Source organism: Tachysurus vachellii, chromosome 21 (assembly GCF_030014155.1).
Source record: "Tachysurus vachellii isolate PV-2020 chromosome 21, HZAU_Pvac_v1, whole genome shotgun sequence".
NCBI classification, from domain to species: Eukaryota; Metazoa; Chordata; class Actinopteri; order Siluriformes; family Bagridae; genus Tachysurus; species Tachysurus vachellii.
The window spans coordinates 16,229,192-16,252,360 of record NC_083480.1 but is presented as its reverse complement, the minus strand read 5'-3'; the positions used below and the strand labels follow the sequence as shown (position 1 = coordinate 16,252,360).

The window sequence follows — 23,169 nt, the reverse complement described above, 5'->3', positions numbered from 1 at the left end:
TTCTTGTGAACAGATTTAATTTAATTTCACGTCACAACACAATTATTCTAGTTTTACTGAAGAGGATTCAGACGTACAAAACACGGAAACTCTTCCAAAAATATTTCATGGTGGACGAGTTACTGACCGATGGAAAAACGACTGTAATAAAAACAGAAACAAACAAATTTCCTGTCGTTTCCTTCGTGTTCGTGTTCTGCTGTAAAGCGGCTGTTTAGTCACGAAGGAATTGGACTTGCAAGATCACACAAGGGAACACGGCGACTCCTTCGATTTTTTTTTTTGCCTCACTTCAGTTATAAAAGTGAATACACACAGCTCACAGGTACACACTCAGTAAAGAGAAGTAGAGGTGTGTAAGGGGTTTATAGCCCACGTCCAAAAAAACCTGAAAAGGAAATCATGTGGAAATTTCAGGTAAAAAAAAATAAAGTTAAAACTAACACCACCAGACAAAACGTGACTAAAACTACGAGGTATTTTTTGTTTTAAAGTAAATCCAAATTGCAGAAAGTGATTAATGGGAAAGATTTTCATGAACCAGACTTCCATTAACTGTTAGCTACGTTCACTTCCTAGCTAAAAAGAACCAAGAAAAAAAGAAAAAGAAGCAAACTTCAGTCGGCGCCGTCTTCGTAGCTCGAGTAAGACGTATTTAGCTGAAAATAAACCACCACGCTAGCACAAATCAATTATTTACTGTCTCAGGATACCACAGCTTCAGGAATATTTTAAGGTTAATGTCTATGTTAAAAAAACAACAAAAAAACACACAATCACGGTCGATAATAAGCGTTAAATTCGAATGACCTTCAATTGACTGATTAACACCAGTCCTCTTGTTTATTTCAACCGTTTTTGACTCGACATTATTAATTTAGATCTGCTCAAGTGCGCACTTAACACTTCAACGCTAAAGTTTTCTGATCATAAAAAAAAAAAAAAATGCAAAATGAACATTGAACATTTTGTGAAACAGGAGTGGAAGCACTTCCTCTGGATTTCTCCTCCCATGATGCACTGCAGCGCGGCCGATCTGGACGTTCGGGGTCACCACTACTTCCGTCGAGGAGCTGGACGTCTGTTTGAGAACAACCGCAATGAGAGTTGTGAGAAAAGAGAGATGAGAACTGAGCAGACATGATACACACATGTGAGGAGACGCGACAACAGCCTGACGCACTGATTGTGCGTGTGTGTGTGTGCGTGTGAGGGTGTGTGCGTGTGTGTGTGCGCTTTACCCTCCAGTTTCAGAAAGACAGACTTTTACTAACGTGAAGTGACTCGAGCATCTTGCAGTGACCTACTTTCACCTTTGACCACGTGTTGCAAAAGCATGTCGGCGTTTTTTTTTGCTGTCTTGCAAAATGTAAATGTGTGAATTGACCTCCTGAAGTTCATCAAGACAACTTTTAATCTTAAATTTCTGAGAGAAAAAACTCCTTACATTTCTATTTAAACATTCAAAATCTCTCCTTCTCTCATCCAGCTAATGAACGTACACCATACAGTATATACTGTACACCACATGGGCTCGGGTAGCATCCAATTAACAGCCGATCCGTCGTCTGTATTTTAGCGCTTTAGCGTTCTGTGTGATGTCGTATCTTAGCGGTTAAAGTGTCGGCCCACTGATTACAAGGACACGAGTTCAAATCAGGATTTATCCATAACGAGCGAGCCCGAGATGACGGCGGTGAGAAAAACTCCGAGACGATACGAGGAAGAACCTGAGAGGAACCAGGTTCAGAATGGAACCTCAACCTCATCTGTGTGACACCGGAGAGCGGGATCATAAATCATTACCTTTCTCCAGCCGTTCCTAATCTAGTCCATGTGTTCTAATTCACCATTCTGCTATTGTTAGCTTGCTGTACAGGCAGTGCTGATCCTGACCTCCCTGGGGCCCTAAGCAAAATTCTTCTAAGGGGCCCTCATACTGTACCTGACCCGTGAGCCATGTAAACCATTTGCCACACATTCACACTTGTCACCCCACTGCTCCCACTACAAACCTCCCTCCTTTTAAAAAAGGTTTGCTCCATCTCTCGGTCAAAGAGTAAAACAATACAGAATTAAATGACGTATAAACAAATCTTTATTGAATATAATATTTTAAATAGAATTTTGAGTTGAATATTAGCAATTGAATTTAAATGTAATTCCTGATATCAAAAATATGGTTACTACTAGAAATCACACTCTTAATATTTACATTTTAAGTATCGAAAACTGAATTCTTGATATCAAAAATCCACATCATGTGAATGTAAAAAGCTGAAACGGCTTGCCATACCGTATCACTGTGTTTTATAGTATACATGAGAGCAATACTGGATCCCTGATGATTATTATTTACACTCTAGGTGCATTCATATTGACCTGACATTATGCCAACTCCAATGTAAATCCATTGGGCTCCATATCGCATTAACGTTGTTGTAACCTTGATTGAGAGACTATAAACATTGTCATTTAGGAGCGCTATCACGCTACTTTTTGTACTGGTCCCCACACAGATGTTGCTGCTGGAAAGTGCGCGTGTCATTTCATGCACGATTGCATGCGCATATGAACGCATGTTCACGCGCGGTTATCGAGCTGCCGTTTATAAACACCGTTGCCCTTGAGCGTTTATTCACGCGAATGTTCACGCAATAAATTGTTGTGTGACAGACAGACAGGTCAAGAGATGCACTGTCAGCACTGCACAGCTAATTTAGCTAGTCAGATAGAGACTAGAGACAGTAAAATGACGCAGGGGGAGGCGGGGCCTTGCCTAATTTGCGGGGCCCTACGCAACTTGCGTAGTTAGCATATAGGGCCGATCGGCTCTGTGTACAGGGTTTTCTTTGCTAACTTTCTTTGCTAGCATCCGTTCCAGTAGCTGACGCTGTTAGTTGAGCCGAACGATGAAACTTAGACCGAACGACGTTAACGTTAACTTACATTTACGTTTTAATATTTGGGTACATTTTCAAAATTAACAACTTTTTTATTTCCTTTTATATTTTTAACTCAACCCGCGATCGTTTCTGGCTGGATTATACTTACACTTGTGACTGAATAGAAGTTTAACTGATTATCTTTTATCTTTAGTAGAATTTCTCGGTCATTTCACTCTCGAGTATATTGAGGGTTACAAAAAATAGTGTTTTACTGGATCCTAAGTGGCTCAACAGTAAAGTGACGTGACATATAGCTAAGTACGGTGACCCATACTCAGAATTCGTTCTCTGCATTTAACCCATCCAAAGTGCGTGCACACAGCAGTGAACACACACACACACCGTGAACACACACCCGGAGCTGACTCCAAAACGTAGAACCACGTCACTTCAGTAGGGTTCACTAGAGCTCCTGTTGTATCAGGAGGAACATCCAGCCACAGGAGATGTACATGTACACGATTTAGTGAATTACGCTGGCGATTAAACTCACGGCTCATTCGGTCCATCCAGGAGTTCTGGGTTTTTTTGTATTGTTGCAGCCAGAAAAGCTTCAAACTTGTGATGCAACTAGAAGATTTTCTGCTTTTTCTACACACATGTAATGAGTTTCTCTGAGAGCTGTATTAAGGGTTCTGATGTACGCGTGTCGTGATGATGTCACCGGACGCCACGTCTCGGCTCGAATCGGCGCATCATTTTGAAAACATCGCGCTGTTTTGCCTCCAAATATCAGTTTGCTGGATTGTGTGTTAATTTCTGCCCCAAAAATAAAAATTTGTGAAATCCTGATGGTTGAGTTTGAACGACAGGAAATCTGCACTACGTTTAGAGAAGAAACATTTCTAAGCAAGTCTAAGCTACGAGATCAAACTGCTGCTATAAAGAGCAGCACGTGTCGAGTTCAGGGTTTCTGCTTATCCTAGATTTTTCAATATAATTTCAATTTGTTTCCACGTTACATCCTCAAGGTCGATATTTCCCGTATCGGGTATGCTGCAGCTAGCACACATTAAAAGAGTACAGTGCAAAAGTTTGCACCTCCCAACGATCAGAGGCTAACGTGTCTGATGGCATTTCCGAAAGATTAAAAGTAACTATAAACGGATAAAAAATACAATATATATATTTTTGGTAAGGTGAGTAATAAAGTACGATAATTTAATAATCTAATAATTAACAACTTTTTGCGTCTTTTCATTTCGGCACCCAAAGTGTGTGCTGAAAATATCCAAACTTTTGCACTGTATTATGCTCACTCTCTCTCTCTCACTCACTTTCCACCGCTTATCCGAACTACCTCGGGTCACGGGGAGCCTGTGCCTATCTCAGGCGTCATCGGGCATCAAGGCAGGATACACCCTGGACGGAGTGCCAACCCATCACAGGGCACACACACACACATTCTCATTCACTCACACAATCACACACTACGGACAATTTTCCAGAGATGCCAATCAACCTACCATGCATGTCTTTGGACCGGGGGAGGAAACCGGAGTACCCGGAGGAAACCCCCGAGGCACGGGGAGAACATGCAAACTCCACACACACAAGGCGGAGGCGGGAATCGAACCCCCAACCCTGGAGGTGTGAGGCGAACGTGCTAACCACTAAGCCACTGTGACCCCCACTGTATTATAAATATAAATAAAACCGAATTTATTACATTTAAGTCTGAACAAACTGAGGACCGCAGAAACCCCATACACGTGCAATCTGTGTGTGACGATCACGTTCGTGTTGTCTAGTGGTGCGAGACGGCGACATGCAAGTGGACAGATGCGAAGAGGAGACAGAAAGGAAAGAAATGAAGGACACGAGGAAACACCAATCACCACAGGAAGTCCCTTTTATTGTACACAATACCTCTTTTATTAGCTTGTAGTTTTTTCCAATTTTCCACCATTATATCATTTTTTGCTCAGAGTGCATTAACTGCTACAGAGGCACTTGACAAGGATCGATGATTTCAAAAGAAGCCAAAACAAAAACAAAAAAAGAAGAAAGGAATACAAACAGAACTATACAGGGTGTAATATTGGGTCTCTTCTGCAGAAACCGGAGAGGTGGAGAATGACGGAGGAGAGATTCTGTTTTGTAGACATGGCTAGGTGTGTATATCTTATATAGAGCTTTTTATTATATTGTATATAAGACATTTCATCATCATCATAATCATCATCATCATCATCGTAGCCATGCGTAAGTAATAAACAAATCTGGATTAAACCTCTTGAGATCTGACCTCACTGTTCTCTTAACATACTTCATTTTGTGGTACAGGATATTCTCTCGTTCCCGTCCTGCGTCTCCACGTCAAAGTTAAAACCGTGATTATTCCAAAAGCAAAACCCAGAAATCATCATCATCGTCATCTTTATCAGCATTTATCACCCCTTTCAACCCCATTAAATATAACTGGACACCAACGTTAATTCCTGGTAAATTCCTCTCCTTCCTGCAGCTCGGATTAATTTCTGTTTATTTATAGATTTGCAGTTGAAGACGAGACGCTGTCTTCCGGCCGCCTCCCTGCCCTATACTACACATGATTTCTCCAAAAGTATAGAGACAAATGACAAGAGAGAAAAAAAAGAAAAGAAAAGAAAAACAAAAAAAGAAGAAGAAATCAAAAACATCAATGACATAATGCCTGGGTTATAAATAATACAAAAAAAAGAAAAAAAGGAAAAAACAATATTTAAAACGCCAAACTGTAAGTGTACATTTCCCCGAAGTCGTTCCCAGTCCCACAGCCCTGTTAATGCGTTTATTAGTAACCAGCTTTAAAAGCTCTGATGTCTGATTACGGCGGCTCGTAACGTCGGCGGCTTCGTGTTTCCGTTCGCCGACACGCGATTCGACACGACTTTATTTTATCCTTTATTATTATTATTAACTTTTTTTTTTTTTTAAAGGAAGCGTATTACAGTGCATGTACATGTTTGTATGTATGTGTGTTATTTTGAGACCCTGTTCATAAGGTCTGGGGTAAAATCTCTAACCTGAGGGGTAGTTTGGACCAAATCAGAAAAAAAACATATTAGTACAAGACCTGGGGCAGGATCCCAGACGCGTCACTGAGCGTCATGGGTTTGTCTTCTTATAGATGCTTCTAGAAGTCCAGAGGTTTTGGATTCGCTCTTTTAACTTAATAAATAACTGAACGAGAAGAAAAAAAATTGAGATAACGGTTTTACTTGCATGAGAAACGTGTCGTAAGTTTACGTTTACGAACGTTGTTTACGTCCACTAACTACAAGCTCCTTGTTCGCTTCTGATTGGTCGCTAACTACCCCGCCCTTTTCATCATTTTGTACTACCCCTCTTTACTGATGCTCGCTCCATCCCTGAAGGTGAAATAAAGGCTAATGAAAGAACTTTAATGGAAGAAAGTCATCAAAACTGCGTTAACCGATAAGGAGCTGTGAAAACCTGAGACGCTACGCTAGCCGAGACAGAATGACCTCCTGACGCGCAAGAGGCGTTACTGCGCTTCAGTATTATTGTCTCTCTCACACACACACACTACTGTTACCCAGACATGCAGAACTGTTTACAAACAAGCAGCGTTTTTTTATTTTAGTTCGTTTTTTACGTCGTCCTGCTAAAACCTAAACACGGATAGCAAACCGAATTTTAAAGACCGTGAGGTTGACGAAAGGATCTTCATTTCTTAGTCGAGTGGGTTTAGCTGAGATGAGACGGGTGGTGGAAAAAAAAAAGTAGTAAAAAAAAAGAAACCCCACAACAATAATATTATATTTACTAGAAATAAGAAAAAATAAATAAAAAAACAAACACACAGGTCTCAGCTGGTTCCCAGTGAGCGGACGCTGTTGTACATTCAGAGAGAGAGAGAGAAAGAGAGAGAGGGAGAGAGAGAGAGAGAGAGAGAGAGAGAGCGAGAGCGAGAGAGAGGGGAAAAAAACACGTCACCCAAATGAAAATGAGACACACGGTTAAAGCAGCGCCCCCTGAAGGCTAACCCAAGAAAACAACATGAAAGAAAAACTAAAAAGGTAGAGAAGTGGTTTGATTAATCGTACTAATAGTACAGCCTGCATGTGGAATTGCAATCTTGTGACTAAAGAAGGAAATTAGCAGCGTTTTTATGAGAGAACAGTCTGAACAAACTAATCAGGTGGATATTTATTGGTCAGGCCGGATGTACAGACACAAATCCCCAAATCCGCCGCTCTCTAGATCACTCTATTTCTCTTTGTTGGCCCATATACGCAGATGTGTGTATGCATGTGTGTGTGTGTGTGTGTGTGTGTGTATGTGTGGTGAAGGCCTAGTCTAGAAGGGAGGGCTCAGCAGGGCGGATTATGGTGGGCCGGGTGGGAGCGCCAGGAGGTCTTCGGCTGCAGGGAGAGAAGAGTGAGAGAAAATGAGAAGAGACATTCCACCAAAAGAGAGAGAGAGAGAGAGAGAGAGAGAGAGAGAGAGAGAGAGAGAGAGAGAGAGAGAGAGAGAGAGAGAGAGAGAGAGAGAGAGAGAGAGAGAAGAGGGTGAAAGAGAAAGAAAACATGAAAAATTCAGTGAAGTCAAATTCTGGTCCATTCTGAAAGCAGCTGATTGATCCCTCGCTCATTCTCGAAGAGAAAGACAGTGATGCGGCGGCGCTTTAGTCCTCACACCTGTCCACCTAATACCTAATAGCACAATCAACACCAACAACGTCAGCTTGGAAATCACTAACTAGCCAAGCTGAGCCGTTTGTAGCTACTCCGCTCCGTAAAGACACACTCTGTAGAGCCAGACTTTGAGTCCAGCCTTTGGAACAACGTCACCGAGTTTCTCGTCGAACGTCACCGAGTTTCTCGTCGAACGTCACAGAGTTTCTCGTCGAACGTCACAGAGTTTCTCGTCGAACGTCACAGAGTTTCTCGTCGAACGTCACAGAGTTTCTCGTCGAACGTCACAGAGTTTCTCGTCGAACGTCACAGAGTTTCTCGTCGAACGTCACAGAGTTTCTCGTCGAACGTCACAGAGTTTCTCGTCGAACGTCACCGAGTTTCTCGTCAAACGTCACCGAATTTCTCGTCAAACGTCACCGAATTTCTCGTCAAATGTCACCGAATTTCTCGTCAAACGTCACCGAATTTCTCCTCAAACATCACCGAATTTCTCGTCAAACGTCACTGAGTTTCTCATCCCTGCAGAAAACAAGCTCTTGCTCTTTAGTTTTTATGAGCTAACAGTGCAGTGCTTTCCCGTCCAGACTGAAAATGTCTCTGTCCCCTGTGATGTCAGCGTGGACAACATGGCCTCGACCTTCTCAGACGAATAAAAAGAAAAACACAAACATCACCTAACAAACCAGCAGCAGAGTCGCTGAACACCTCAATATAAACACATTTAATGTGTTCAGAACAGAGTTAATCTTTAAATATCTACAAGTATCTTCTACTTTCTCTAGAATTTCTCATCGTCACGGTGACCTGTGACGCTGCCGGGTCGCAGCCGGGCCGAAACGAAGAGCCACTCGTAGAACGGGAAAGATTTTATTATTCACAAATACAGCATGGTATCTGAGCTGCCCTCGGACTGGAACGCAAACGAGAGCAAATGAATAGGAAGTGCTGAAAAGTGAAAGTAAAAACAAGAGAAAGACAGAAAGAAAGAGAGAGAGAGGGAGAGAGAGAGAGAGTGGGAGCGAGACTGAAAGGTGAGTCATGGTGTTACAGATAGTATATTTTGAGATGAATCCATCAGATTATGACAGATAGATGAGTGAATCCCACAGTGAGATCAGAGAACATCAGCGAACAGAAAAAACGCGTCATTAGTGTTCACTGAACTCTAATTGTGTTCGCACGCACGCACACATACAGAATATACCTCAAACACACACACAGGTCTTTACCTGGGCACCCCGGGGGGCACACGTGCAGGGCGAGAGGGCACCTGAGGCGGTGCACTGAACGGGTCCTGGCTGCTGTTGCTGAAGGCGTTAATGGGCTGTCCCGGTCTGGATGGGATGGGCGGGGCACCAAAAGCAGGGGAGGGGTTTAGAGGAGGCGGTCCCGGGGTGGGCCCTCTCACCGCTGGAGGTCTGTTTGGGAGCGGAGCCACAGAAGCTGGTAGTCGCTGAGGGGTTGGGCTGTGAAGGACAGAGACAGGAGTGTCAAACAGACAGCTGTGTAAATTAAAACTGACGTTAAATCAAGATAAACCCTGACCTGGGCTCCTGAATCCAGTTGTCATTAACGGGTGGAGGCACGGGCACGGAGATGGTGGAGGTGCTGATGTCACCGATGATGCTGAGAGCCTCCTTGAGGGCGTGGTACATCCGCAGCATTTCGTCCCTCCTCTGAGCCTGATCGGCCGACTCCTCCATCAGACTGTTCTGATCCCCTGAAGAGTAAAGGTAGGCCAGCAGCTCCGAGTGGATGAAGTCCTTGGCCTGAGGAGGAAAACGGGAGGAAGAGCCGAGTGGGCAACGTACAAACCTCTAACAACCGCTAAAGATGGATTCTGTACCTTCACAGTCTGCTCTACGGACCGAGTTCTGAAACACACGAGGTGTCACTCACAGAAGAGTGAAGGGAGAGAATTTCATTTTTACCCCCAGCTTTGTCAGAGAAAACCACTAAACCAGACACATGTCCGAGTTCATCAGAGTAGTGAGCGACCTGGAGTGTAAACACTAACACTTTGGTTACGCCCAAATACACAAAATTTAAATGGTGCTACAAACCATAACACTTGAAAAATAAATAAATAAATAAATTGGAAAAAGGTTCAAAATTAACAAAGAAATGTTTTTACCTTTGATTAATAAAACCCAACAGGGCAGAAATTTTAACCAGGATACCAAGACCTTTGACACAGGAACTTACTTCAGCCTGGGAATTTTAAACCAGAAACACTGATGTAGGACCTCGCGCGCCACCACCTCGCGCGCCACCACCTCGCGCGCCACCACCTCGCGCGCCACCACCTCGCGCGCCACCACCTCGCGCGCCACCACCTCGCGCGCCACCACCTCGCGCGCCACCACCTCGCGCGCCACCACCTCGCGCGCCACCACCTCGCGCGCCACCACCTCGCGCGCCACCACCTCGCGCGCCACCACCTCGCGCGCCACCACCTCGCGCGCCACCACCTCGCGCGCCACCACCTCGCGCGCCACCACCTCGCGCGCCACCACCTCGCGCGTCACCACCTCGCGCGTCACCACCTCGCGCGTCACTACCTTGCGCGTCACCACCTTGCGCGTCACTACCTTACGCGTCACTACCTTGCGCGTCACCACCTTGCGCGTCACCACCTTGCGCGTCACCACCTTGCGCGTCACTACCTTGCGCGTCACTACCTTACGCGTCACTAAAGAGTAACTAACTTAACAGGAACTTAAACCCATACTTAAGACCAGGGCCTTACTATAGCCAAGGTACTTCCCTAAGACCAGGAACTTTTGTGCAAGAACTTACATAAGCCTGTGAACTTACTTTTGATCAGGAATGTTTTTTTCCCCTCTTTATCTCAGGACTTTCCTAAGGACCACGACCTTTGACTCAGGAATTTACTCTGTACCAGAACAAGAGCTTACTTAATATCAGAAACTTTGTCTCAGAAACTTTCAACTAGGAACTTTGGACAAAGATGACTGTCCCAGGTTACTTACCCAAGACCGTTAACTTTAGCCCAACATCTGTACTTAAGAACAGGAACTAATTTTGGACCAGGAACCTTTGCTCATAAGCCATATTTAAGACCAGGAACTTTTGTCCAAGAACTTAAGTTGGAGAATTTGCTTTTGATCAGAATGGTTTTTTTCCTCCTTATCCCAGGAACTTCCTTTGGACCACGATCTTATATAAGACCTTTGGACCAACAGCCTAGCAACCACCCGGAATACAACAGCAACTGCCTAGCAACATACTACAGGCTGTATTCCAAAACTGTAAACTCTTTGCTCTCCTCTTTGAGGATATTAAAGGCCGTAAAGATGCTGAGAAGCATCTATGTGTAATAATTACTCAAACTGTTTAAGCGTTTAAATACAGTCGTGCAGTTGTAGATCAGAAGTGCGTGAGGATGCAGCGTCCTGCTGAGCGTGCGTTTCCGTCCACGATGACTCGACTCGTTTACATTGCATCCGATTTCGCCAAATCACACAGAGTCGAAATTAAAATGAGTGTACTGGTTTAGACCAGCGTTGCCTACGTCGCTTTTGGTTTCTCCGTCTCTTTGTTTTTCTTAAAGCCGCAGATAAGATGGCGAATGGCTTTTGGGAAACAAACCTCTTGATGTCTCTTTCACACGCACCACAATAAAACCAGAAGAATCAGATGAAGGTTAAACGTTCAGTGTTGACAGAGATGGCAGACGTCTACAGATGAGCAAGCTCACGTCTTTCCAGGTGAGCGTCATTCTGAAAGCCCACCCACTCAACCCGAAACCAAACCACCATTGCACCATCTGGCTTCTCATGCGCACCCGCACACAGACACACGTACATTGTTGATCATGAGGTGCATGATGGTCTTAGGCATCAGGTCTCTGATGGTCTTGTTGACGATGCAGATGTAGGAGTCCACCAAGTTACGGATTGTTTCAACCTGCCTCTCTAGCTGAGGGTCCATGGAGAAGGTGTCTGCTGGAGCGCCATCATCTGCATCTGCCTACACACAGACACACACACAGACACACACACAGACACACACACAGACACACACACAGACAGACACACAGACAGACACACAGACAGACACACAGACAGACACACACACTTTGTTGAACACAGTCATTTCAAACAAATTACTTCAAGGAAACCAAATCCATACACTAAGACAAATTAGACCAGCTTTATCAATGAGAACAAAAGTAATGGCGCCCTATAAAAGCAGGAAGTGAAAGTCGGTGTGCGTCACGTCGTCGTTGAAGAGCTGCGTTACCGGACGCCGCACTTTGTGTAAGTTGTGGCGTCTGTTCTGCATCGCACAAAAAGTTGATTCGTGTCATATTATTGACGATCGTATTTGTTTGTAAATGAACACGAAGAAAATCTCGATTTTTTCGAAAACTGTTCCATGCATTTAAAAAGATAAATAAATGACAAACTTATTGGACACAGCTCAGGTGTTAACAACTACCGAAAAAAAAAAATATATAAGTTTATTTTAATATAATTCACATGTTTATGTTTAGCTTTTGTAAATTGTCAAATTTTTATTTTTTTTTATTTATTATTTTAGAATTATTATTATTTTATTTATTTATTTATTTTGCAATATCGCCCGAGTATTTTCCAAGTCAGCTGCATTTTTTTTTTTTTTTTGTCTGTCTGTTTTTTAGTTTTTTTTTTTTTGAGAAGACCCGACGAGTCTGATGGTGATCGAATGAACAATCATTTGAAGGGCTGCTGCTTTAGGAACTACGTGAGGAGACGACATCCATGTCAGCGTAAACTGGGTAAAGAGCAGCTTCCTGTGTGCAGTACCTGATCTTTCTCAGGGTACACGCCCGCACGGAGGAACGAGGCCTTCCAGCTGTCCACGTCCTCCTGAGAATCGCAGGCCAGCTCGATCTGCCGCAGGTCTTTATAAACGTTCCTGTGTGAGCGTATAAACACACAGAATATAAACACACACACACACAAACACACAGAGCCAATCAGAGGCACCGTGGGCTGAGACGTGTCAGACCTTTGCTCTGTGTTGAAGATAGCGAAGGTGTGTTTGGTGGACATGAAGCCCTTCTCCACATCTCTGAGCTTCAGGTTGTCCAGAGGAAGCATGTATTTCTTCTCCTTTTCCTGTCATTCAAACACAGAGAGAAAAACAGAAAGAAAAAGAAAGAGACAGAAGTGTTATAAAATGAAAACCGTCGGTGTTAAGAAGGCGCCGGGTCGGCTCGGCGTGATGTTGCGACATACAGTCAAAGTGCAGCAGAGCAAACACACTCGGCTGCTGTGTTTACACACACACACAAACACGTTCATCGACCTCACATCATTCTCTCGCTCGACAGCCCTATAGGTGCCTCTACATACAGAGGAACGGGTTTCAAGGTCCGATGGGAAAACTACAAAATATATCAGAGTTAAACTTTTTTAAGACTTTTGAATGCCTTATTAAAAAGCCTAGCATCATTAACCGTAGCTCACGTCTATGTTTGTGATGTAGGTGAATAAATAACGCAAAGCAATCTGTTGCCACAAAGCAGGGTTAATAAGGACCACCATAGCTGTGAGTGTTGGGGTGAGCTAGAGAGAGAGAGAGAAAGAGAGAGTGTGTGTGTGTGTGTGTGTGTGTGTGTGTGTGTGTGTGTGTGTGTGCGCTAGAGAATTTGGTGGGGGGTTGGGGGTGTTGCCAACTTTCTCTTGAGCAGAAGCATCTGGAAACATTTATACATGGACTAACGGAGAGAGAGAGAAAAAGAGAGAGAGAGAGAGAGAGAGAGAGAGAGAGAGAGAGAGAGAGAGAGAGAGAGGGGAACAAAGCAATCCCAACAGTTACATCACTCTAAAAGAACACAGACACCCCCCCTTTTCCCCAGTAACCCAGAACGATTTCCTGAAAATTCCAAACTCAGATCCCAACTGGAACGTCTCAGCCCGCCTGCCACGTCACAGCGCTCTCACCGCGTACCGTCACCCCACACGCTGCCGTCTTTCTCTCAAAACCCGGGAACCCGAACGGCAGGACACCGCGCTCTGCTATGGATTTTTACTAAAACTCTAAAGTGTGACTAAAGAAATGCCTGGGAGAAACACACACACACACACACACACACACACACACACACTCTATCACAAACACACATGTTCTCTCTCTCTCCCCTCTGGTCTGAACTGGTGAGTGCTTTTTCTTTGAGCTGCAACATTCGAACAGAAACTTTTTAGCTCTTCTAAGATTTGTGCTGTGAAAGTAGCTCAAGTTCTAGCTTCTGATTCACTCTGAATCTTTATACAGATACAACATTTAAATGGATTCTAAAAGATTCTTGAAGATTCCTTTTGTTCTAATTCTTTTGATTCTCATGATGTTGATTTATTTGATTCTGATTTATTCTTATGATGTCCGTTCTGGTTACGCTGATTCTGTTTTCACTCGTACCGACTCTGTCGATTCTGATTCAGTTCTGGTTAGATTGATTCTGACTCTGCTGGTTTCAAATCCATCGAGTTGGATTCAGTTCATTTTAATTTTGTTGATTCTGGATTTGCTGAATCAGTATCGAATGAATATGAATGAAGTGAATCGGTATCAGATTTAAATGATTCAAATGAATCTGAATCAAAGGAATATCAAATTCCGCAGATACTGATTCAGATTCCTTTGATTCAGCTTCTTTTTATTTATTTAGTATCAAAATTGAATATGAATCAAGTGAACCAGTACCAGATTTGAATGATTCAAATGAATCGATATCAAATTTGATCAATACTGATTCAGATTCATTTGATTCAGATTCTTTTAATTTCTTTAGTATCAAAATGAATATGAATCAAGTGAATTGGTACCAGATTCAACTGGTTCAGGTTCCTTTGATACTGATCCTGGTCATTCTGCTTATGTTCATTGTGAAGAGTCGAATTCAATTGATTTAAGTCATTTGATTCTGTCAATGCCGATTCCTTAGATTACGTCACCCCTGATTCCTTTGATACGGATTCCGTTCGTTTTGATTCCTTTGATTCTTATTCTGTTCATTTTGTTCTCTTTGTGCTGATTCGGTGGACACTTATGACACTGATTAGATATCAGTGCTCAGTGACGATTAATCTCAGGCTGTAAATACTATGAAACGAATCATCTTGCCCAAGTTGAATGTTTAATTTTCTTTCTCTTTCCCCTACCCAACCCCCCTCCCCCTCCAGGCCTCGTATGCAGGACACTGACCTGCGGCTCGGTCGGCCGTGTTGCTCCCGTTAATGCCTCTCCCTGTGAGCCCCCCCACCCCCCCACCGCCTACCCAGTGTTCAGACTACCTGTTCATTATGCTGCAGCTGAACAGTAGTCCGCACATTGGTTAGGCTGGGCCGGGACACACACGCATCAGAAAAGACCAGGCTATAACTTTCTATCTTTGAGATGCAGGTACGAGTCAGACGTTAATATTACAGCAGATCTTGTATTTCGGCGTAATGCTCAATTCCTAAGCAGGGTCAAATCTGACAAGCATGTAGCAATAAACAATAAAGCTAGATTTCCCCCGAGAGCCAATTCGCATGACTGCGACAATAAATAAATGGTTAAAATGAAGTAAAAATACGACCGATCATTCAGTGACGGAGGTGCTAGAAGGTGTGCGTGGGGGCGGAGTCTTCATTAGGGAAGTCGAGTGGGCGGGGCCTGGTAACGCGTTCAAGTTAAATGCATGGAAATGAGACGTGTGGAGTTTACCCTGCACTAACTCCCACCTCACTGACAAATTCAGCACTGCCTACGAGTCAAACTGAAATGTTAACGAACGATTCAGCTTCGGTTTTAAACTTCACCTTCATCTCGTCAAACACCTCAACCTCTGTTTATAAACGCTCACTCTGTTATAGCTCAGCTATAAAATAAAGTATAAAATATAGCCAGAAAAATAAATAAATAAATAAATAAATAAATAAACAAACACGATCAAGATCCGATGCATCGCAGTATTTGTAAATATTTTCAGAAATGATGTGATGATAGATTTAAGTCATTGTATATTACACACCGCCCCTTTAAGTATGCAAGTCTCAATAATGTCCAAATAAAACTGGTTTAGGATCCAGTTTGAGTCCCCTTAATTTCCTTATTTTTCTCTTTACATAAAACGAGAAAAAAAATGAGTATTTCTGTTTCACCTCTTCATCCTTGTACCAGGACAGAGACTCAGCGGTCAGGACGAACCAGTACTCCTTGGATCCTCCCTTCATGAAGCTGATGTTGATGGTGAGCCAGCCTTTACGGATCACCTGCATAGAGGGGCGAAAGAGAAAACGTCACACACGCACGGGCGCAAACACACACGCACACGTGCACACACACACACACACACGCACACACGTACTCACGCACACAGCTCACACTTACCTGTACCGTTTTAACAGGGACAACATTCTGTACAGCGTTTTGGCAAAATTCTTCTTCTTTCTTTCTTGTTTTTACTATTCATTAGCTTTTATTAAATGTATTCAATGTTTTGTTTTTTAATTTGTATTTCTGACATTTATGATATTAAAAAAATTGTCATTTTAATCAATTCATTTATTTATTTTTTAGTATGCTCTTTGTGAGTGTGTGAGTGAGTGAGTGTGTGTGTGTAGGTGTGTGTATGAGTGAGTGTGTGAGTGAGTGTGTGCATGTGTGAGTGAGTGAGTGAGTGAGTGTGTGTATGAGTGAGTGAGTGAGTGTGTGTGTGTGTGAGTGAGTGAGTGAGTGTGTGTATGTGAGTGAGTGAGTGAGTAAGTGAGTGTGTAGGTGTGTGTATGAGTGAGTGTGTGAGTGTGTGCATGTGTGAGTGAGTGAGTGAGTGAGTGTGTGTATGAGTGTGTGTGTGTGTGTGTGAGTGAGAGTGAGTGAGTGAGTAAGTGAGTGTATATGTATGAGTGAGTGTCTGTGTATGTGTGTAACTTTTAATGGCCATTTTAACCTGTTTCCAAAAAAACAATATCATCTGCATTTTTATTCACCAAACAATAAGATTACTTTCAGTCTCTGCTGGAAAGAGTGGTGTGTGTGTATAAAGTGGTGTGTGTTTAAAGTGGTGTGTGTATACAGAATTACACTGAACTGAGCAAGAAACGTTAAACTGAGGCGAATATCAGCTCAAAACGTTACTCTGGTACTTGGTAATAAATGAAAAAAGAAAAAGTGACAGTTTTACTTCATGTGTGCTGTATCTAGTGCTAATGTGAACACGATGTGTAGATCTAAAACTTATCGCTTTGTATTATAATAATTATTATATTTAAATGACATTAAACGGTAAATTCGCTTCAGAAATCCAAATCGATCTGTTTCATGGAGAAAAAAAAAGAAAAGTTCTTCCCCTACCAGACAAAGTGAACACACGCTCAGTTACGAGGTGACGATTCCTCTGAGACGTTTATTAAAGGAATGATTTGTGTGATGAAGTGAGCAGTGAGATCGGAGCCGAATTATAGCACAGTTAAAAGGGTCAGAAAGTCTGGTGAAGGTTTCATCCTGAACAATGATGGGAAAAACAACATGCATAAAGGGGTTGTGTGTATGTGTGTGTGTCTGTGTCTGTGTCATCCACACTGAACGGAAGTCTAGAGGATCGAAGGTCAGGGGTCGGCGGTGGCCTGTTAGGATTCAAGGGGTTAGTAAGAGCTAAGCTGCAGGATGCTAAATCACAGGTTAATGGTTAGTTTAACTGCTACTGCCATGGAAGTGATTTAATTATTACAGGAAGAATTAAGAGAGAGGGGGGGAAGAAAGAGAGAGAGAGAGAGAGAGAGAGAGAGAGAGAGAGAGAGAGAGAGAGAGAGAGAGAGGATTGAGTAAATAAAGTGGTGAAGAGGGACAGGAGGAGAGAGATAGTGATGTCGTGTTGCTGTGAAGTTACCCCCCCCCCCCCCCCCAAAAAAAAAAAAAAAAAAAAAAAAAAAAAAAAAAAAAAAGAGGACATCAAAATGCCAAAACTAAGGAGCAACAGGCAGCAGGCGGGAGGACAGGACAGGACAGGACAGGACACAGACAGAGAAATCCCATATCGATTGTTTGCCTTGGTGAGGAAACGCTCACAAACCCTCCAAAACACGAGAGAGAGAGAGAGAGAGAGAGAGAGAGAGAGAGAGAGAGAGAGAGAGAGAGAGAGTGGAAGAGAGACCGAGAGGGAGGGAGAGAGAGTAAGAGTGTGTGTGTGCGCGTGTGTGAGAGAGAGAGAGAGAGAGAGAGAGAGAGAGAGAGAGAGAGAGTGTGTGTGTGTGAGAGAGAGAGAGAGAGAGAGAGAGAGAGAGAGAGACTGAGTGTGTGTGAGTGAGAGACAGAGAGAGAGACAGAGAGAGAGAGAGAGAGAGAGAGAGAGAGAGAGAGAGAGAGAGAGAGAGACTGAGTGTGTGTGTGAGTGAGAGAGAGAGAGAGAGAGACAGAGAGAGAGAGGGATTTTGAATAAAAGTCAGCTTCCTGTTTGAAGATGAAAAATGTGGTTTCAGTTTCCACATTTCAGCACTGATACGTCACTGAGCCGCCGTCACAGCTGGGAAGCCTGATTAGTTAGCAGTAAACTATTAATAACCAAGAACTTGTTTCATTTCTACATTTTTACAGCTGTTCCTTTAAAATTCTCCATTAGATCTAGAAAACTCCTGAAACTTCAATCAAAAACCTCAACTTTTTCTCAATCTGTTTTGTTCAGCCTTTAGCATGTGACCTAGTTTATAATCTCGACGCTTTCAGCACTGATTAGTTCATATTTCCTGATTTGTGACTAATTTACTGTCAACAAACCAAAGCTTAAATTCTTAAGTAAAGCTAAGAAATTTACATTTTTTAATCATTATTTTATTTATGATATATTTGTACTTCCATTGGATTGAAGCTTTTTCCACACACACACACACACACACACACACACACACACACACACACACACTCGAACACACGCACGCACGCACACATACACACACATACACGCACGCACACATACACACACATGCGCACGCACGCACACACACATACACACGCACACACGCATGAACACACACACACACACGCGCACGCACGCACACGTTGTCTGAATCTAAACTTGTGAAGGAAATCAATTTTGATGACAATCACATTAGTTTAAAAAAAAATTAAGAGAAAAACATTTAAAAAGTTAGTTTGCAATTAGTTTGGATTATAAATTGATCACTGTTAATGTGTTTATTTTGTAATTACACCAAAAGTACAGATTTTTAAAAAACAAAATCAAATTAAAGAAAGCAGTTGGGAGTCAGGAATTCAGGAAAATGTGAACAAATAACTTTGAGAATGAGCTCTGAATGATCCGTATGAATTCGTTCCCGTTTGTGTTAATTCTATAAATACGGACAGAAGCTAGCTTATAACGTAAGGGAGTCAGTCTGTCGAAATCCTGCCTTCTGATTGGTCAGGTGGTGTTGATTTATTGCCCAGAACAGAAGCCAGTGGAAAATCTTTACGTTAACTTTACATTTTCGGGCGGTAAATTCCCTCTTATTAACTTCAAGTGAAAAAGAGAAGATTTTCCTCTAACTGTCATATGGTGTGATTTTAGATATCAGAGTTACAGCCCTAATGCAGACAGGAAACATCTCAAACACACACACAGACGATTTGAGAACAAGGTTCGGCCTTGGCTCCTTATTGGGTGACTCCGCCCCTTTTCCCTCCCACAGCCCGTTCCTCCACAAGGCAAACTCAGCGCCCCCTGGAGGAGTTGCCAGCACTCAGCCAGACCGCAGGACAACCGAGGCATCACTTTTCTTCCTGCAAATGAATGCAGGCTACAGTTAAAGAAGAACTTCAGCATTTTTCATCCGCCGTATCTGTAGCACATGTGTGACTTTAACCTCCACAGATAACAATTTCGAAATGATTATGGTACTGAGGGGAAAAAATAGAAATCCTTTTTACTCTAAATTTGCTCATGAAGTCTGAGTCAGATGGTGGCGTGTCGGCAAAACTGCAGATTTCTGTAAAAAGCTTTCATCGTTTCTTGAGTCAGAGCTGTGTAAAAGTCATCCTTCCTTCCCATAAAATATTTAGAAAAGCGTCAAGTAACAACTAGGACTACTTTGTGGTGTAAAGTTAGATAAAATATGTTTGTCTAAAATCACGTACAGCATTTGATTCAGTACCTACTAGCTTTGATTCAGTGTCTACTGCATTAAACTCAATACCTACTACATTTGATTCAGTAGCCACTCTGCCTCCGATTCACTGTCTACTACTTCCGATCCAGTGTCTACTGCTTCCGATCCAGTGTCTACTACATTTGATTCAGTGTCTACTGCCTCCGATTCACTGTCTACTGCCTCCGATCCAGTGTCTACTGCCTCCGATCCAGTGTCTACTACATTTGATTCAGTACCTACTGCCTTTGATTCAGTGTCTACTGCATTAAGCTCAATACTTACTACATTTGATTCAGTAGCCACTCTGCCTCCGATCCAGTGACTACTGCCTCCAATCCAGTGACTACTGCCTCCAATTCACTGTCTACTGCATTAAACTCAATACCTACTACATTTGATTCAGTAGCTACTCTGCCTCCGATCCAGTGACTACTGCCTCCGATCCAGTGTCTACTGCCTCCGATCCAGTGTCTACTGCCTCCAATTCACTGTCTACTGCATTGAATTCAATACCTACTACATTTGATTCAGTAGCTACTCTGCCTCCGATTCAGTGTCTACTGCCTCCGATTGCTACACTATTACTAGTACTGATTATTGTGTGTGCAGTATCAATACAATCAGGACACACTTCATCCGCCACACTTCCTTTAAAAAGACAAGATTCAGTTTCATCTTTGACGATATCCCCAAGTCATTTCTTCAAACTTACATTGATAAAGAATGACGAAAGTCTGTAAACGCACAGAGTTTTTTTTTCCCCTGAAGCTCATGTCCTAAATGATGTTTAGATGATGTTTTGGATTAAATGGGTTCTCTGTTCGTTTCCTCGCTTCTAAAGGTTAAAATCCTGTTATGTGGTGATCGGTGAATCACACATGCATCACACACACTGAATAAGGCTCAGGATTAAAAAGTGCTGGAGTGCTTCTTTAAATTCTAACAGTGGTTATATCCATATGACACGGTTAGTAGCGGTTACATTAGCATGTTCGATTACGTCCTGAAATTACTTATGTGTTAGAGAATTAAAGCCGCTTAAATTGTACTGTATCGACACTTAGAATTAGGAGCGTTACCGATTAATGGTAACGACAAAGAAAAATGCGATCCGATTCCTCCCGGGTTCCAGAATTCAAAGTTTGAGGACTGGAATACCTTTTCTGGTGTTCCGTCTACTGGTCTGCTTAGCTGCGGGGCAAAACGAAATTTCTTCAGATTTCTTCAGTTAAAACCAAATTGGAAAACGAGTGGTTTGTTCAACAAAAACAAAACGAACAGAAATAAACAGATGGCGCGGGTTGGATTGGACAATGGTCCGACGTATATCCTCATTTCTCCTGATTGGCTGAGCCCTGGTGAGCCCCTGACCGGGCAAAGGGCGGAGATTGTTTGTGCGGGGTACTTACCAGTATTTCACCCTGCAGTGATGGATAAGGATGAACAGGAAGAAGAAGAGGAGGAGGAGGAGGAGAAGGAGGAAGGGTGGGGTTAGGACAGAAGAGGAGGGAGGACAATCAAAAAGCGAGGAAAGACATCCCAGTAGACAACATCAAAGAGAGAAAGGACGAGACCAAGATATATATTTATTAGAGAGAGAGAGAGAGAGAGAGAGAGAGAGAGAGAGAGAGAGAGAGAGAGAGAGAGAGAGAGAGAGAGTGAGCAACAGAACACAATTACATGCAATTAGATTCACTTGCATTATGAAAAATCTTGCAGGTATCATAAATGCTGCTTCACAGTTCAATCCATGCGCATTTTAAATTACTCTACAAAAAAAAAAAGGGGAAAGAAGTAGGAAAATAAATAAGTTCATTGAGGCATAACAGGTTGCAAATGAAAATAACAGGAATAATACTGATCACTTGTTGTGCATGTCAGGTTTGGTAGCTGTGGTAACATTCTCATGCCTGATGAGCATCGCATGCTAAATTAGTGTGCGGAAGGTGTATTGGACAGCGAGGGTGGCGGTGACGAAGGGGAGCGTTCGCAAGATTCTGTCGCTCTACAATTGCTCCTGCATAGGACACTGTGGCTGCTGTGAAAGGTTTCAACAGAGGGAAAATTTTGTGTAGCGTGAACATGCTAAAGTCGGCACCGCTGAGGGAGACGGAGCACATCGGGAGTTTGGCTGGAAGTTCAAGAGTATGAGAAAAGGGGAAAAGAATGTGTGGGGGTGGAGTTTGGGTGCTCTATAATCAGAGAAATACAAGGTTCTCCAAAGGTTCTTTAAACAGCTACAAGGAATTAGATTCAAAAAGAGGCTCAGTATAGACTTACAGACTATCTATGTCTTTAGTTTAAAGGGTCTCTCTCTAGATCGAGGGATTTTTAGTAATTAAGGGGCAGAGCTAGTAGCATTGTTCCTACTGTAGGTCCAACCAAAGCAAGCAATAATCTATAATAAATGAAACTGTTGCCCCTTTTCCACCAAGGCAGTTTGAGTGCTGGTTCGGAGCCAGAGCCTAATTTAGAACCAGTGCTTTCTTTTTTGACAACGAAAGCACCGGCTCTGAACCAGGAACAGTGGTTCTTAAGTAGCACCAAAACGTTGCTGGTCTAGACTTAAGAACCGCTTTCGTCAGGAGCTGGGGGCGGAGCTACTGTTAGATAACGTACCTTAAGTATACTAATGTTTAATACACTTTTACTTTACCGCAATATGATCAGTTATCAGCACACATGATAGTAGGTAGCTACATGCTAAGGATAACTTTTTTCTGTGTTAATGATAAAATAACGTTATGTACTTTCTCGATTACAACCTCCGTTTATACAGATTACATGGTGCTTCACGTACATGTTGGATTTGCCGAGTTTGGATGCCAATGTAGGTTCACAAAGCCATGAGCATTAACAGTAAAGCAACATCCGCCATTGTTGTTGTGTTTGTCGCTGCTGCGCCAACAATGCTGGGAAACGTGACACGTATACAGTGACGTCAGACTCGGCTCTGTGACGGCTCTCTAGCCGGTGGAAAGGCAAACCGGTTCTTAGAAGGTTCGCCAGTGGAACCAACTTTGAACCAGCACCAGCACCAGCACTAGCTCTGAACCAGCACCCGGTTCTTTTTTTGGTGGAAAAGGGGTATTATAGAGTCGAGGATTTGCAGCTTTCTAGAGTAGTTACACTTGGAATCTTTGACCTTTAGAGGATCCCTTAAAGCTTTAAGTTGCTGGATAGATTTAATTTATGCATACAATGGATAATCACCCAAAGTAAATAGGACTTTTAATTGCTCATATGCAGCAATCAGCGTAGGAAGACACATGGGTAAGAGGACACTTAATTTGTAAAAGGCAGGGGTGATACACAGAGGAAAATATAAAGAAATAATACTACTAATAAAAAAAAAAGTGTGGGTGAGAGCTGTGTAGCAGGACATACCTGGTTTGGAATGGGTCTTTTCTTGTGTGCGAGTGTTCTCTGTTGGGCACT

The 23,169-nt window shown here is 42.8% G+C and overlaps 1 protein-coding gene and 1 long non-coding RNA gene across 8 annotated transcripts in view; one reads left to right on the top strand and one right to left on the bottom strand.

Annotated features, from left to right (window-relative positions):
- dnm2a (dynamin 2a) overlaps positions 1-23,169 on the bottom strand; it is a 52,221-nt gene continuing 29,052 nt past the window's right edge. For 2 of the 7 annotated variants that reach the window (XM_060897110.1, XM_060897111.1), the window contains exons 13-21: positions 23,119-23,167; positions 21,141-21,152; positions 15,751-15,861; positions 12,611-12,720; positions 12,406-12,517; positions 11,423-11,587; positions 9,140-9,363; positions 8,824-9,060; positions 4,800-7,318 (exon numbers count right to left, since the gene is read on the bottom strand). In XM_060897110.1, coding sequence (XP_060753093.1) covers positions 7,249-7,318; positions 8,824-9,060; positions 9,140-9,363; positions 11,423-11,587; positions 12,406-12,517; positions 12,611-12,720; positions 15,751-15,861; positions 21,141-21,152; positions 23,119-23,167 — 1,090 coding nt within the window. In that variant the 3' untranslated portion in view covers positions 4,800-7,248. Of the gene's footprint in view, positions 1,082-4,799; positions 7,319-8,823; positions 9,061-9,139; positions 9,364-11,422; positions 11,588-12,405; positions 12,518-12,610; positions 12,721-15,750; positions 15,862-20,889; positions 20,923-21,140; positions 21,153-23,118; positions 23,168-23,169 lie in introns of those variants that run through there. The other 5 variants (XM_060897108.1, XM_060897109.1, XM_060897112.1 and 2 more) reach the window with 3 other exon arrangements.
- Positions 13,531-16,144, top strand: LOC132863984 (uncharacterized). Its single transcript, XR_009650171.1, has 3 exons — positions 13,531-13,761; positions 14,788-15,007; positions 15,770-16,144. It is a non-coding gene; the product is annotated as an uncharacterized LOC132863984 (long non-coding RNA).